The following is a 16715-nucleotide window of genomic DNA, read 5'->3' as shown; positions in this document are numbered from 1 at the left end:
GAAAAATAAAAATAAATTCTGTTCTCTCAAAGTAACTGCTGTCTGGCGCATCTCATATTTCCCATAATGTCTTCTGTACATGAACAGTGTTGATGACTTTGGGGCTTGAACCAGGAACTTTGTGGTCTGAGAGCCAAGTTAGATGTGGCATCCGCGTACAAGTCAGGCTAAATTCCTGGAAATGAAGGGGTGTGAGGGGTGATGAATTAAAGTGTAGCATCAGAAGGAGATGCTGCCCTCTTCTCTTGTGGGAGGTCGTTCTTAATCTTGATTGAAAATGGATGGTGAGAATGTATGAGGCATTCCTTTGCCACACTCACCCATGCTGTGCTTTAATTTCCATCCCATGCCTTGTTTTTTTACAAACTTGGCAGCAATCTGATTCTGACACCACAGGTCTGCCTCTATCACATCTAGCTTGGGCCAGTGCATGAGCAACTGGAAACTCTCTGTTCTGAGGCCTCAGAGGTTTCTGTTGCAAAACATAAGTAATGCGGTTATGCAAACGGAGCTTGTAGCGGTTCCACAACACAATTTAAGGACATAGAAATGATACAAAGGACAAGGCTGCAACCACTTCCACCCACATACCCAGTTGTGAGAGAACAGAGCATGTGGGAGTCTGGGAGGCACAAAACTCCCGCTGAATGTCCAATTCAAAGTCCTTGTGTTGACACCCAGAAAACACAATGGCTTTCCAACATGTGAACTGGCCTTGTACTTCAGCAGGTGGGTTTACAACTTGCAGTACCAGTTCAGGCCCCTAAATCCGATAATTTTTCTCAGAGAATTCCCAGTCGAGTTCTGGATCCAGTTCAAGGTGCTGGTTTTAGTTAGGGTTGCCAGTCCTGCTTAACTTCCCGGCGGGGGACTTACCTCCAATGTTGTTCATTGTAGAATGCTGCAAAAGAGCTCCAGTGTTTCTGTTCACTAAGTACAGGCATGCTAAGACCAAGATATACTTCATCAGGGTCAGAAACTCAAATGTTGCTGACCTGTCCTAGCCATAGTCAGAAATCCGATGTATGTGTTTTTGCTTTTTTTAAAACTTCAAGATTTTCCACAAGATGTTCAGTGGAAAGACCATAATTATTCTGGCAGGGTAGTCATGGCTTTCTCAAGTCTCACTGGGCACATGCTGTGTTACATATCCTCCCCTTCATATGTTATACCGTTCACCAGTTAGATCCACTGAAAGCAGTTAGCCATCTTTATTAATACATTTCCAGCACTCTTTTTTCATCTATTCTTAAATTCTGCAGCCTGCTACATTGATGTTTATTAAAAAGTAAGTTCCTCATTCCTGCATTCAGTGAGCCATACTCCGTAGAAAGTATCATAGAATCACAGACTTGGCTTTACTTAAAACTGTCTGAAATCTGTTTGATTTTAGCTATGGCGTGTGTGTTAGGAATTGAGGTTTTGAGTCATACAAAGGAGCAAACTTAGTTCCCTTTGCAAACAGCAAAGGAGAACAATGAAATGCTATCATACCCTTCCCTGGGCAGCTGTAATTTATGCTTTAGGTCTAAAAAACCCTGAAAACCTTGAGCAGCAGAAAAAGACGTTGCATAAAAATGTAAGCATGCAATTATTCATTATATATTGCATATTAATAATGCATCCAAAGAACCATTAAAGTAAATGGAAAATAATATTTTACTGTCCATTTCCACTGAAAAGTGATACAAGATTAAATCTCTTGGGAGGTCGGGGGAGAATCTAGCAGGGAATTGCATGAATCAAAGCCTATGTTTATTAGTTACACGTCTTGTCTGTCTGATGATAGGTTTTGTTTGCCTTCATATTTCAAACTCTTAATGAAATAACAAATTAGGGGCAATTTTCCTGTAAATTGTTGTTACCGTGTGGATATTTTCCATATCTGCATAGAGGGAAAACAGACGCTTCTGTATGTCTACCAAGTCTCACTGGCGATAAATCACAGTTAGCATTTTTATGATTTGACATTACACAGTTTAGGATTTTTGTCAAGGGAGATGGCTGAGCACAAGTCCAGATGGCCAGAAGTATAACACCACTAAAATAATAATAAACACCTTCATGGAAGAACTGTTCTTGCACAAGGGAGACCAATAGAAAGAGGTCATAGAAGTAACATATAAATATATATTCTGGCTTGCATGCAACCTAATGGCATTTTAGCAGGTGCTGGCCTTAGGAGCAAACTTCAGCACGACAGGTAAATTTTAATTCTGTCATGTTCATCTGGCTTTCATTATAACACACAATCTGACTTACAATAAATGGATATCTGAAGTTGGGGAAAGTGCTGTAAAGCCATCCTTATGATTGAGATCGAGATTTGTAAAAAAATTAAATTTTGCACATGTACCAATAAATATGTTTCTACCACAGTTTTTGTTAATTAAACAAGCCCAAAGACCTTGTCTTCAGCCTCAGGCAGTTCAATGCATTGGAAGGCTTTCATGTGGTTCTGACTAATTTGGCATTACGGTAGCGAGACTAGGGTTGCCATGCCCCCTCAATCTCCCAGCGGGGGATTGGATCTTACCTCTATTCTGAGGGGGGGTCCCACAAAGCGGGATGACATCACTTCCGGGAAGTGACGCCATCATGCTGCGTGCCCACCCCGCCCCCCAGCATGCCCACGCTCCACAGGGGCTTGCGTTGGGGGCTGCTGTGGAGTGCAGGAATGCTCCTGCATTCCACAGCGGCCCAAAACGCACCCGTGGATTGGGCCCATTTTGAGGCAGAGCACTCCTGCGCTCCGCAGTGACTCAAAATGCCCCCATTTTGGCCCAGATTGGGCCCATTTTGAGCTACTATGGAGCACGGGCGTGCTCCTGCATGCCGCAGTGTCCCAGAACAGGCCCGATCCGCACCAAAATGGGCCCGATCTGCAGCTGTTTTGGCATGGATCGGGCCCATTTTGGGGTGCTGTGGTGCACAGGAGCACTCCCGCGCTCCACAGCAGCTCAAAATGAGCCCAATCCGTGCCAGATGGGCCATTTTGAGGCGCTGCGGAGCACAGGAGCACTCCGCAGCGCCTCAAAACGGGCTCTATCTGCGGGAGCATGCAACTCTGCAGGGGAGCTCGCACAGAGGGTGCGTGCCCCCCACCGGCCAGGTAAGTGGGGGCGGAGTGTGGGGGGCGAGGGCGGGGGATCCTCTGCCACCACCGGGGTCTGGCACCCCTAATTGAGACTGAGCTGGGGAAGGGCTATGGCTCAGGGGGGAAAGCATCTGCTTGGCATGCAGAAAGTCTGCAGTTCAATCCCCAGCATCTCCAGTTAAATGGTTCGAGTAATAAGGTAATGAGAAAGTAGCCTAAGATTCTGGAGAGCCACTGCCAGACTGAGTAGACAATAGTGTCTTGATAGATAGATTATGTATGTATATATGATTCAGATCTCATATCTACTGTGAGCTCACGCTGCCTTGGCCTGGGGCCAAGCTTCTCTGAGCCTTTGCTCCCAATCTGCACCATGAGAATATTAATGCTGACCTACCTTACTGAGCTGTTGCAGAGCCAATGGTAGAGCAATGGGGTATCAGTTGGGAGATCTGGGTTCAAACCTCCACTCAGCTAGGAAACATATCAGATGACCCTAGACAAGGCACTCCCTTTCAGGATTGTTGGGAGGATCAAATGGGAAAGGGGACCATGTCTGCTGCACTGAGCTCTTTGGAAGAAAGGTGAAACACTAGAGGGAGGGAGAGAAAACAATTACTAAGATAATGTATAGTAAACGTAGTGTTTATAGTTCTTGTTTTAAATTTTGCAATTTGCAGCACCCTTCCAATTCATCCGTATGTGGTCTTGATTCAATTTGTTAGGCGGAAGTGTTGAAATTTAAAACACCCCCTCATTTTCTATCATAAAAAGTTATCAGTTATTAAAGTATAATACAAATATTAAAAACATGACGTTTACAAAACAATAAAGCATTATTATTTTCAGCTCTCACAACTATTTCAATCTAGAGTATAAATCTCTAACTAAGCATAATTCCATACCCTCTTCCCAGTCTAGGGTTGCCAGTTCCAAATTGGGAAATTCCTGGAGATCTAGGGGGTGAAACCTAGAGAAAGTGGGTTTTGAGGAGGGAAAGGACCTTGGCATGGCATAATTCCATGGAGTCCATCCCCCAAAGTAGCCATTTTCTCCAGGTGAACTGATCTCTGTGGCCTGGAGACCAGTTGTAATTCCGGGAGATCTCCAGCCACTACCTGGAGGCTGGTAACCCTATCTCAGTCTCCGGAGCCTTTTATAATAATAATAACAACAACAACAACAACATTCAATTTATATACCGCCCTTCAGGACAACTTAATGCCCACTCAGAGCGGTTTACAAAGTATGCCATTATTATCCCCATAACAAACACCCTGTGAGGTGGGTGAGGCTGAGAGAGCTCCAGAGAACTGTGACTAGCCCAAGGTCACCCAGCTGGCTTCAAGTGGAGGAGTGGGGAATCAAACCCGGCTCTCCAGATTAGAGTCCCACGCTCTTAACCACTACACCAAACTGGCTCTCTTTATCACTTTACACTGCCTAGTTTTTTATAGGTGATTAATTTGTTTAAAGTACAGTATCAGTGTGTAAATCAGGGTGTGGGTGAGCATCAAGTAGGGTAGAAGAGGATCTGAGCATTGCAGAAAAATAGTGAAGCCCCTAAGCCCTTCTTAGTTTAGAGTAGAACCTTTCCTCAAGCTTCTTGCACCACCTGGTAACAAAGGAAAGAGCATAGGCACTGCCTGGGCCTGCTCAGTTTGCGTACTAAGCAAAATATCTCTAGGCTCTTCTTTCTCAAAAGGATTTCTTCCTTCTCAAAAGAATCAAAGGGAAAGGGACTGTACTCTGAGGATGTCTTTCCTCTCATCTCACCACTGTTATTTCCCCCCATGAACTTAAATTCGTTCTTGTTTTACCAAGAAAAACAATAATAATAAAACAAAACTACTGTTCAGTGCTATTGGAATATATACAGTCAGATTGATGGCTGGCCATCCTTTGTTTCTAGTTGGAAGCTTCTCAGCCTTCTCAGGGGTTCAGTCTTCATAACACAGTAGAGATTCCAGGCATTGTTCACAAGAACAAAGGTTTATTGTGTGATATTCTGATAGAGAAATAATATGAGAAATGCTAGCTACTTGTTCTGCTCATGCTTACTTGTTTTTCTCTTGGTCAGCAAGAGGCCTTTGAAGCATTGGTTTCTGCTTAGACAAGGCTACTGCCCTGGAGGCCATGTTAGGCATGTGTGCAACTCATGATTAACTGAAGTTTGTGTGCATGTCAAGATGCAACATCAACTGAAAAGTTTCATCCCAGAAAGACCGTTCTGAGTGTTTGCTAATGAACAATGTATCTAAATTGCCGAATCCCACAGCATTTAAGTATTTAACTGATACGACAAAATGATGCTAAATCCAGTTTATGTTCCACAAAGACCATTTCATACCTCAGAAGAGTCAAACCAAAGTGATTACTGTTAAGTTTTGTGGCCTGGCTGCCATTAACTGAAGAGCTCCTAAAATAATGGCAGTCCATTCTTCTGAAAGATGATGTAATTCAAATTATTTTTGTTGTGAGGTTTCTCTCGCCCTAAAATGTGGACACTTTGTGTGTCTGTACAAAGAGAACCATATTCTGCATTTAGTTTTTCGAAAAAAATATATGACCAGTGTTGGGGAGGGGAAGAAGGCTGCTAATAAAACAATGAAATGATAAGGAAAGGGTTGTGTAGTAAGGCACATCTGCCTATAATTATTGCGATAAGGGTTGAAGAGAGGGTGTGTGAACAGATTTATTACATGGGTTCTGTCTAAAGCTCTTGATTGACACACAGAGGGGGGAATGTCAAGGGAATTTGAATGAAGAAGAGAAATTGAGCTCTTGAATGACTGCCAAGCTGTTTCTGTCTACAAAGCTGAAGTTGCTTCATAAGCAGCCGTGAGGCCCATGTTTTCCTTATTGTCAAACACTGTTGCTGGGGGTTTTTTTAAAAGGAATGTCTGTTCACTTAGGTGGCAGATTTTTATTTATTTATTTTGAACATTTATATACCCTACCTTTCTTCTGACAAGACCTGTTGTTGTTGTTTTTAATTTCCAGGGACTTGGATTAAATATCCATTGAGAAAAAATATTTTTCTTTTACATCTTTCAAAATTGGGGGAGTCTTACCTCACAATCATCTGTGAAATAAAATATTTTGGAAATATAGGTGTTATGGGCTTAGGAGTAAGAAATGAAATTACTCCTCTTTTGTGTAAATAAATTCTCTTTGAAAATGATGGACATTTTGTGCAACAAAAAGATAGAAAAGTTGACTGAGTTATTGATTAGACTCTGCCAAATGGAATGTTTTATTTAATTGTTTAGATATTTATACCCTGCTGTTCTCACCAAAGCAGCTTGCAACGATGTGTTTCAGTCCTCTATTTTATCCTCACCAACAGCAACCCTGTGAAACAGGTAAGATGAAGAGCAAGTGACTGGCTCGTGTTCTTCCAGCAAGTCTCCATAGGAGAGTGGCAATTAAACCTGTGTTTCCTAGGTCCAAGTCTGACACTGTACCTATTCCACCACCAAGAACAAGAATATTTTAAGGATTGCTTCCTTCTCATACATACGTGTCGGGTCATTCAGATCAACACCTGCAGACTAGCTCAGTTTCCCTCTGCCTTCTCAAGAGTGATAGATTGGGATGCAAGACGGGGCCTTGTCATTTGTGGCACCATAGTGATGGTGTGACTTCCTGAGGAAGTCTGCCTGCCCTCTTCAATGCTTGCCCTTTTTCAGCTGGTTTTCTCCAACTAATTCTTCTGTTTTTCTATGTTGGTTGTGATTTTTCTTTTTTTTTTTAATAATTTTTTATTTTAACATCTAGAACAATAAACTACAAAAAACTACAATAGTACAAGGGGAGGGAAAGAAGGGAGAGAAAAAAGAAAAAGAGGGGGAAGGGGGGGTGGAAAAATGGGGAAGGCAACTCACAAACACTAAACACTACACTTCAATGCTTTCCCTTCATACTGCCATAATTAAAGAAAATAGCTTAATAAAGTAATGATGGAATGGTTGATCTTACAAAATACAAATTACAGTTCAAATTAAATCTTCCCCCCCCCCCTGGGCCTCGGACGCAGTTCTCTCTGAGCAGCTACAGCCGCAGCGCTCGTTGCCTCCCCCCTCCCTTCAGGCTTCAAATCTTCTTCTTTTTGCTTGGTGTCTGGCCCAAATTCTGGATTTTTGTCCACAAAATCCCTTAGCTGATCTTCTGAATTAATCTTGTAAGCTTGATCTTTATAACTAAACCCGATTCCTTCCGGAAGTAGCCATTTGTACTTTATGTCACGTTCCCTCAAAAGAGCTGACAGCTTTTTATACTTAAACCTTCTCTTCCGGACTAAAAATGGAACGTCTTTCAGTATCTTGACTTTATTTCCCAGAAAGTCCAACTCCGCATTATATGAGTTATATAGGATATTGTCCCGGACCCTCCTGGATGAGAACTCAATAACAATCTCGCGAGGCAGCTGCCGCTTCATTGCATATTTTGAAGATGCCCGACGGACTCCCAAAATGGCGCTTTTTACTTCTTCTTTAGTTGCCCTCGCGGGTGTCGCTAAAAGTTCCGAGGCAAGATCCCACAAATCCTCGTTTTCCTCCTCTTTAACATTCTGGAGACGCAAAATGGTCTGTGTTCGCTCCACTTGCAGCCCAATCAGCTGGTTTTCCACCAACTTTAGCTTCTTGTTCGTTGCTCTCATAAGTGACGCATTTTCCCGAGCTGACTTCTCTGCCCCCCCCGCTACTTCCTTGATGGCTTTCACATCGCTCTCAATTAAGCCCACCCTTTGATCTGTTTCATTCAGCTTGTCAACAAAGGGTTTTATGGCTTCGATAACCAATCTTTTCACTAGTTCCTCAAGCGACTCGCCTCTTCCCTGCAGGGCAGCCGAAACTGACTTGCCCAAAGCAGGACTCTGCTTTTTTGCTGCCATTTTAGGGGGGGGGAACCGCCAATCTTCCGAGACTCTGCGAGGGGGGGGGGAAATCCGAATCTTCTAAACTTCAGATCCCACCACTCCTTCACATGCGCTTGTAGTAACAGAAGGGATTCGCTTACTTACAGGCTTCCGCCTAATCCTGTTCTTTGCCGTTTTCCATGGCCCGGCAGCACACAAGATGCCGCGCACGTCTGCCGGCCTCCATAGGGACAAACGGGCAATTTACCCCCTGCCTCGATCTGCCAGAGGGCTCTTCCCGTCGCGTCCCGGACCCAGACTCCCTCCCTGGGAGCCCTGGGGGCTAACCTTTGCAGATCAGCCGCCCGGTCAGGCTGCTTGGCCGCTTCTTCTCGGACCTGCCGAGAGGAGCGTCCGACATGGCCGCGAAAACGAAAACGAATCGTTGGTTGTGATTTTTCATTTGATTTAATCTTATATTGTATCTTGGTCTGCTTGATTATTAGCAGGCTTGGAAATCTTTTTCAAATGAATTTTAGGATATACATATTTAAATCAATGTATCAACAAAAAAAATACTAGTAAACACACATGGACAAGGATAAGCCCTCGTTTCTTTAAAACCATGTAAAAACAGCGTAAATGATCTATGCTTGCCATCTGATTTATTGGTAACTATAAATCAAAAAGTACAAAAATTAGATACGCAAATTTTAAAAGCAGCTGTATATTTATTACTTAAACATGTAAAGTGGAAATCTCCATGGTTTTCATATTTAGTTTTTCCATCAGAAGGACTTAGTTCAGTCTTACAAAATGCAGAATTTAACACAGCCCTGGCATGGTAATGTATTGATCAAATAATGTAATAAATTACTGTGTAGACCAAGGGTGGTTAAAGTGGCATTGTGAGCCTGCATAAAGCTTCACCATTTGCAATTGAAATGAAATTAGTTGGTATTTGGGTTCTAGGCAGAGAAAAGAAAAGGCAAGAGCCACTTGAATCCTCAATATAAGGACTAAATGATATGTTGCACAGGACATGGGGCTTGAAACACCATGTCTCTGTGCCAGGTTCTCTCTGCATAATACAAAGCATCACTGTCTGCTTGAAACAACTTCGGTTAGTATGTTTCACAACCTCTGCCAGCAGCAACTGATTATGTGGAGTGGAAATATAAAACCACACCTTGTGATGATAATGTAGTAACACAAAGCAAGGGATTCTACACACTATGGTGGATTGGGGAGAACTGGGGTCGTGGCCCTATCTAGATTACGTGAGGTTTCACCTTGTATGAAGATTGCAGAAATGACAATCCCCAGGCAAATTTATACTAAACAATGTACTGCTCTATTAGTTTCCAGTACTGAGAGTCAGATAGCACACATTTGTGCATTATACAATCAAGGCATCTCCAGCTTTCTGTCTGTTTGTGCTCTATGGAACTGGAAGGGGGGGAGGTTTACTTTGAGTAGTTTTAGCTTGCAGACTAGTTTGCAGTGGAAACCTGATTCTGCAAATTGGAAGATCATGGATATAGTCAGCAGCGTTTCTCAGTGCTACTTTTTTCTAGATGCTGTGATCAGTGCTGCAGATTAGATCCATGATATGCCGGTCCTCGGATGATTCTTGAGGAAAACTACTATCTTGGAAATGTCAAGACTGCTTATATAGATAAAGCAAGTATGTTTTATTAACACCCATTCAGAGAAGTGGGGATCTCTAAGTATATGCTGGATTCAGGCATATCCTGGAGAAGGCAATATTCCTACAACAATAAACTATTTTAAACAGTCTTATTTCACAGATGGCACTGTAGGAGACATGTATTATTAATATCTGCAGCAGCAAACACAGAAAGGTTATCGTTTAAACATATTTTTAAGAGGAATTTAAAAGATGTTGAAAGATAACTTATCTGTCAACTGACAATAGGAGTCCAGCAAACACTTTGAAACCAAGGACCAAAAGCAAACCAGTTCTACTTTCTGATGGGCTAATTTTGTATGTGTGATGGGATTTTTAGATGGAAAAATATTCATTCTCCTTTTCACCTCGCATTCTAAAGAATTTCAGTCTACTACTATGTGACTACTATATCACATTATTACTACTATATATCATTATTTCAATGTGGTTTTGCTTTGTCTACAGATTTAGAATAGGCAAAGATAAATTTTTATGGTTTTGCGTATTTTTTATGTCGTGATTTATATTTGAAGGCAGAAACTTGGAAATGTGCTTCTTAAAACTTTATACCTGATAAAAACTATTTTTAAAAAAGAATGGAACAGATCTAAAGCATTCACTATAAAGTTTCAACAGTTCCCTATGCACTCTTGCCATTTTTTTCTTTTCTGTTTGCTGCTTTGGGTCCCCATTGGGGAGATGGCAGGGTATAAATTAAGTAGATAAATGTAGTTGAAGATGGGGCACAGATAAAAGGTTGGTTGGTATGTGGGAAAGAAAGAAGGAAGAAGGGAAAGGTGAGGAAATGAGGGCTGCCAGGAGAATGAAAAGAGGAAATCCTGTGGGGAGGGCAATAAAGGGGATAGTGAAGTGCCACTCGCAAGTAGACATGGGCACGAACCACATTACGAACCAAAAAACCCCACGAACCGCCCAGTCTTCCGTTCGCGATCCGGCGGTTCGTGAGCATCCATGGCCAACAAACCAGCGTTCGTTAGAGGCGCGGTTCGGTGCGTTCTTCCGCGGTTCATGAAGCCAGACAGTCAGGCACCATCAATCAATTCCCTTGGAAATGGAGCCGGGGGGATGCCTGAACTCCGTCTGCACTCCTTCTGTCGCCCTGGAAACCCGAATGGAAGCCCAGCTTACCTTGATCAGCAGGTCTTCCTTCCAACCATAGAGCTGCAAAGTGGTTACAACCTGGGAGAAGACACCTGGGGGAGGGAGGGGGAGGGGTGTTCTGTAGCCATGGGCACTCCAATCTCATCCCTGCAAACCCTGATAGGCAGCTCTGATGGCCAAGCACAGACCTCCTGTGTTGCTCAATGGGACCTCAGCTTATAAATAGCCATGGGCTCCCAGGCTGGGTTTCATTTTCAGCGAGCAGTGGAGTGTGACAGGGCTGTTGTTTGCTACTTGCTAGCCTTTGGGGAGAGAGACAGAGAGAGTTTAATTGGAGCTTGGATCCCTATTGCAATCTTGACCAAACTTGGGTAATGGCTGGAGGAGAGCTTGTTAAACACTCCCCAGGAATATGGGCTCTCTAATTCCAACGGGGGCTGTTCTGACGCCCACGAATCTCAAACCGGTTCAGCAGTGAGAAAAGTTCATTACGGTTAGCTGATTCAGGTTCGTCGTCAGCACCGAACCACAAACCGCCGATTCGTTAAATTTTTTCGGTTCTTGCCCATGTCTGCTTGCAAGTCCTTGCAGATTTCCCACCTTGCAGCTTGGCCCGGTGGCCAGCACTGTGCAACTCAGCCTATAGGGGCTGTAGGCTGTTGGAGGGAGGTGCTGAAGGAGGAAAAGATAAGGACAGATAAAGATATATTGATTGGTGTGTGGGAATGCAAAAAGGAAGCAGGAACAGAGGAAAATCTATGGGGGGGGGCTGCTAGAGAAGGGGAAAAGGAAATAATGAGGAAAGAAAAATAAGATGCCCACCCACAAGTCCTTGTGAGTTCCCCGCTTGTTTTCATATATAATCGAGAGAACATCAAAGCTTCTCCATAGAACTGTTGGAGAATAAGGGGTCTGAATTGTATCTCTTCAGACTGTTGCTAATCCAGCACTCCCCTCAGAAATCTTCTAAGACCCTTTAGGAGACACAGTACGAATACTAATGCTCCTGCCTCTTGGGTCATAAAGAAATCCATAGTAAAGGGTCCCATATTCTTCCTCACTTTTCCTTGCTTCAGGTACTTCCTGCCTTCTGCAATGTTGAGCAGTTTCAAAGCATATGGCCTTCTCAATGATTCTGCCCTCCTTCTCAAATTCCTAGATAAAACGTCTGGCTTTGCTACTGTGAAAACTGTTTCAGGATCATTTTGTAAAAAGGCAGTGTAGAAATATCCTTCACACTCACAGTACTAAACCTGTTTCCTACAAAGCTGTTTTGTTATACCTCTTTTTGTCCTAGGTATAATTAAAAAATAAAATAAAATTGGGGAGGTGGGTAGTAGGCAGCAAATATGCAGCATAATTGCCTCTGCTAGAAGTAAATATAGCTAAAGCAGGGGTCCCCAACGTGGTGGCCATGGGCACCATTGCACACGCCAACACTTTTCCTGGTGTCCACCAAGTTTTTTTTAGAAAGTGGGCGTGGTCAAGTAGGCTTTTGCCAAGTATGGTTTCTGATTGTCTATTGGAGATTTGATGGGCTGTGCAGATTTTTAAAAACACTGCTTTGGCAGAAACTGCTTCCATAGCTCAAGATTCTTCACTGTGTGACTAAAGGTGAGCTGTAGCAGCCATTGCCTTTTGTGGCAGCCATTTTGTGATAGCACCAAATGTACCCACAGTCTCAAAAAATTTGGGGACACCTGTGCTAGACCAAAAGTAATACAGGAGAGCCACATCCCTTGTTTCATGTCAGTGCTTCTGTTCATAATGTTTTTATTTTTTCTATTCTGTTTTTAAATTCTGCATAAGCCATTTTACACAATCCCTTTTAGAGCAGGCAGGATGTACAACTGCCGTCCACCTTCACTTGGCAACTATTTCGTTTCACACAACTATTACTGTTCTTTACCTCGGGCAATGTTTTCCTTGTCTCTAGGGTTTCCGTCTTGTGTAGGCAGACCAAAAATGGGTGGAGGCACAGTTTTATTGACAGAACAGTAGTGAGAATGAAGGGGGAGGGTAAAAATAGAACTGAGAAGGCTTGAGGAATTAGCAAGAGCATTTCTGAACATTTGGAAGTTGGAGTTGCAAAAAAGAGATGTGGCTTGACAGACAGGGTGAGATGAGGCCATTTGCACGTAAAGAGCTTTTTTAAAAAGAAGAAAATGTTGTCATGCTGTTGAAATGCTTCTTCATTGTATTTTTTTCTTTTGATGTTTAAGCACAGCCCTTTTTTGGCGACACTCACTGGGACTGACTACTGGCACCTGGGTGAGGGGGAGTGCTCTCCCAAGTCCTGATGGGGGAATTGGTGGAAATTTGGGCACTATTTTGTACAAGAAAAAAAAGGGGTTAAATATATATTATTTAAAATTTCCTTTTCCTTGTTTAATCTACATGCTGAAGTAGTGATTGCCCCTAAATGTGTAAAAATCCTTGATTGTTATTTCCATTTGTTTTTATGGTCAATAAATTACTGTACTTTTAGAGTTCCTGCATGATTTCTCTAAGTTGGATTGGCAACAACACTAGAAGGATAAGCTGGTTGGCTGCCTTGAAGCCATTAATGCTTTTCAAGAAAACCATAAATAATCATAGCTGGAGGAGATTAGCTCTACAATGCTTTAACTACAGTTAGTACCTCTTGTATCTTTGCAGAACTAAAGTGGAGGAAGAGAATTAATGCATCTCTGTTCAGCCATTGCAATGAACCTTTGTTTCACCCAATCGCTCTCATATGAACATTCAAATCATGAATCATTCGTCATGCACCATGCAAGGAGGAAGGCACAAGGGAGGGAGTGTGCAGGCATGAGAAACAAGCTGTGTTTAGTCATGTCGTGCCTTATTACATGTGCCTGTTTTCTTTCTCTTTTTAAGGTTACAAAGTGGGATGAATTTGCAGATTTGTTTTGTCAATGACAGTGGCAGCGATAAGGACAGTGATGCCGATGACAGCAAGACCGAAACAAGTCTGGATACGCCTTTGTCCCCCATGGTAAGTTTGTGCTGTAACCTTACAGAAGGACCAAAAGTATGGAAAACTTCAGAACTGGGGAGGTAAGGGAGCCATCCAGTTTCCGAACTACAGAAAACGTAGCTGATGGTTCAAACTCATTTTTACAGTATTCATTAATTAAAGGCTGGTTCTGTGTACAGTTTATAATGAGAACCATAGGCCATAGTTTTCATTACACTTTTAATATGTTTACTTATTTGTATTCTGTTTTTGTTCCAATGGGGACCCAAAGCAACTTACAGCACAGAAAGATTACAGAAACAGACAAGAGGAAGGAGGAAGGAGAGGCTTCTAAGCACAGAACAGCTCTTCCCCTCTCTCTCCTCACTGAGCTTCCTGCCACTTCAAGGCTACAGCTCTCTTTCCCTTCATATCATGCCCAAGAGCTTGCACCTCTGGGAACGTCCAGGCCTTAAATACCTGTGGAGTCAGAGGCAGGCAGAGTCAGCTGGGTGTATTCGGCTGCTGCCAGCCAGCCAGCAGGCTCCTCCACACTTTTTCCCCCTGCCAGTAAATGCTTCTGCTATGCCCAGGCCTTAAATACCTGTGGAGCAGGAGAAAAAAAGTCAGCTAGACATTACTCATTTGATTCTAGCCAGTTGGCAAGCTGTTCTCTGTTTCCTATTTTGTGTGTGTGGAGAGATCTTTTGCTTGTTCAACACTGATTCCCACTGGATTAGCTGTGCGCCTTGCCTGTGTGCAAGGCTTGAGGCCAGTGATTTCTTTTAGCCTTGGCCAGTTGATTAGGGCAAGGAGATAACAACAGTTTTTATATCAATTGCCTCTATCTTACCCGGGACCATCTACTTGGATTAACAGCAGTTAGGGCCAGATGTGTTTTCTAGCCCTGATATCCTTTTAACCGAAGATGCCATGGATCTAACATGGGATTAGGGAATCAAGCCATTAAAATATTCTGGGTCAGCCAAGATGGGATGTCTGGTTTGGTTCCAGTTCAAGCCAACTAAGAGTCAGTATGTGGTTGAACACATCTGAACTCAAGTCAGTTCATAAGAGCAAATTTAAATGTCATGTGCTTCTAGTGGTGGTAATGCTCAGCTTCTTATTTTAATTGGCTAATTGAGAGAATAGCTTCTGAGTCGGATAAGCCTGTTCCATGTGTCAAATGTTAGAGCTAATGTGTGTGTGTGTGTGCATTTATTGCATCCTTTCCTAGAGCAAGCAGAGCTCTTCCTATTCTGACAGAGACACTACTGAAGAGGAATCTGAGTCCCTAGATGACATGGATTTTCTTACAAGGCAAAAGAAACTTCAAGCTGAAGCCAAAATGGCCTTGGCAATGGCAAAACCAATGGCCAAAATGCAAGTAGAGGTGGAAAAGCAAAACAGGAAAAAATCTCCAGTAGCTGATCTTGTACGTATTGCAATTTCAAAAATGTATTGCTTACTACCAATTTCCATTAAACTCTTTTTCCTGTAAATCCTTTTTGTGACTTTGGAAAATATTGAGCTATAGAGATAAGTTTTAAAAGCAGAGGGTGCTTGAATTTATATTAGAGCACGGTGAATAAGTTTCTTGTTTTTCATTGCTGTTCTGAAAAATCTGATTTTTACAGCAATATCCCCAGGGTTTGTTGTTGCAGCCGGTAAATGCTGGTTTTAGTTAATTGGTTGAACAGATTCCTAAAGCCTCCTTACAATAAAAACAGAGAGCTCCAAACAGCCAGCAGCCTCTGATGCTGCCCTTTGACATCCTCTTCCAGAGCAACAGGGTATCTATATAATGATTCTCCTAACCTGTGTTAAGTCAGTATTTTCCAAACATCCTCAAATTAGCACCTTTTTGAAACTAGTGGCTTCCACGCAAAGGTGGGCATGTTGTTATATTGAATTGGAAATATTACCAGAACAAAATTTTGAAAATACTTCTGTGTCCTATGTGAAATAGATAACTTTTAAAAATCCTATACCTAGATTTTGCTGTACATGGAGCATTTTTCATGGAAGGGCATGCAAATATGAGTTAGACCCTGTGGCCCAAAGCAACAGAATTCAGGAAGGGCTACTCTGATAGGATTCTGTTGCATGTGTAAGTTGGATCTTAGTGGATACCTAACCAGAGTTACTCCCTTCTAAACTCATTTATTGCACTGGACTCTGAAGGATCAAGCACTTTTTAAGATAGCACTGTAAAATACTGTTTTGAAGGGGGGGCGTGTTATGTACCTTGTGCCATCATGTTACTTCCAATGTATGGTAACTATGAATAAATTACCTCCAAAATATCCTATCATTTAGTAACCTGGTTCATGAATGCAGTGCAGTGGAATGAAATTGCAGTTACGTGGTGGTAGAAGTGTTGAGCACTGCTTCAGATTTGTCTGCTTTGGTGGCCCTGCTTGGGCAGAAAGGCGGGATATAAATGATGTAACTAAAATAAAAATTGTTGAGGAGAATCATATTTTGGCGTGTTCACCCATGTTAAAATAAATTGAAAATGGGAATAGCAAGCAGAGGAAGAGAGTAGAACTTTTCTCATTGCTGTGCAAGTGTTTTTTGCTTTTGTTTGGAGGGTTTTTTTCTTTTGAACGCAATAATGAAAAGAAGCATTTGAGGCTGGATTGCAGCATCTGCAATCTGAAGTGGTGTAGTCCTGTTTATCACTTTGGGGCCCTACCACCTTATCTCCAACTCATTTTCTTGAGTATGTGAACCAGTATATGGTAAACATGTCTATTGGTTTGTTGAATGAAGAAATTGTATTTATGTGGTGTGTGGTTTGAGACTGTGTGCGTGCGTGCGTGCGTGCTGTTGTTGATTTTCTAACAGTCCACCAGATGTTTTGGCTGGAATTTTTTGGTCCTTCATTGACTCGGATTTTATCCAAGAATCTATTGTTATTATTGCTGTTGTTAATGCAAGTTGAGGGTAAAAAATAGAGAGACCCCCCCCCCTCTCAGTA

General features: G+C 42.4%; 1 protein-coding gene across 7 annotated transcripts in view; it reads left to right on the top strand.

Annotated features, from left to right (window-relative positions):
• Positions 1-16715, top strand: part of SCHIP1 (schwannomin interacting protein 1) — a 594363-nt gene that overhangs the window by 564383 nt on the left and 13265 nt on the right. For all 7 annotated transcript variants that reach the window (XM_054982445.1, XM_054982444.1, XM_054982446.1 and 4 more), the window contains 2 exons: positions 13654-13771; positions 14970-15167. In XM_054982445.1, coding sequence (XP_054838420.1) covers positions 13654-13771; positions 14970-15167 — 316 coding nt within the window. The remainder of the gene's footprint in view (positions 1-13653; positions 13772-14969; positions 15168-16715) is intronic.

The sequence above is a fragment of the Eublepharis macularius genome, chromosome 6 (assembly GCF_028583425.1).
Source record: "Eublepharis macularius isolate TG4126 chromosome 6, MPM_Emac_v1.0, whole genome shotgun sequence".
In the NCBI taxonomy this organism is placed as follows: Eukaryota; Metazoa; Chordata; class Lepidosauria; order Squamata; family Eublepharidae; genus Eublepharis; species Eublepharis macularius.
The sequence above is the reverse complement of the archived record's forward strand: the minus strand, read 5'-3'. Positions and strand labels throughout refer to the sequence as shown.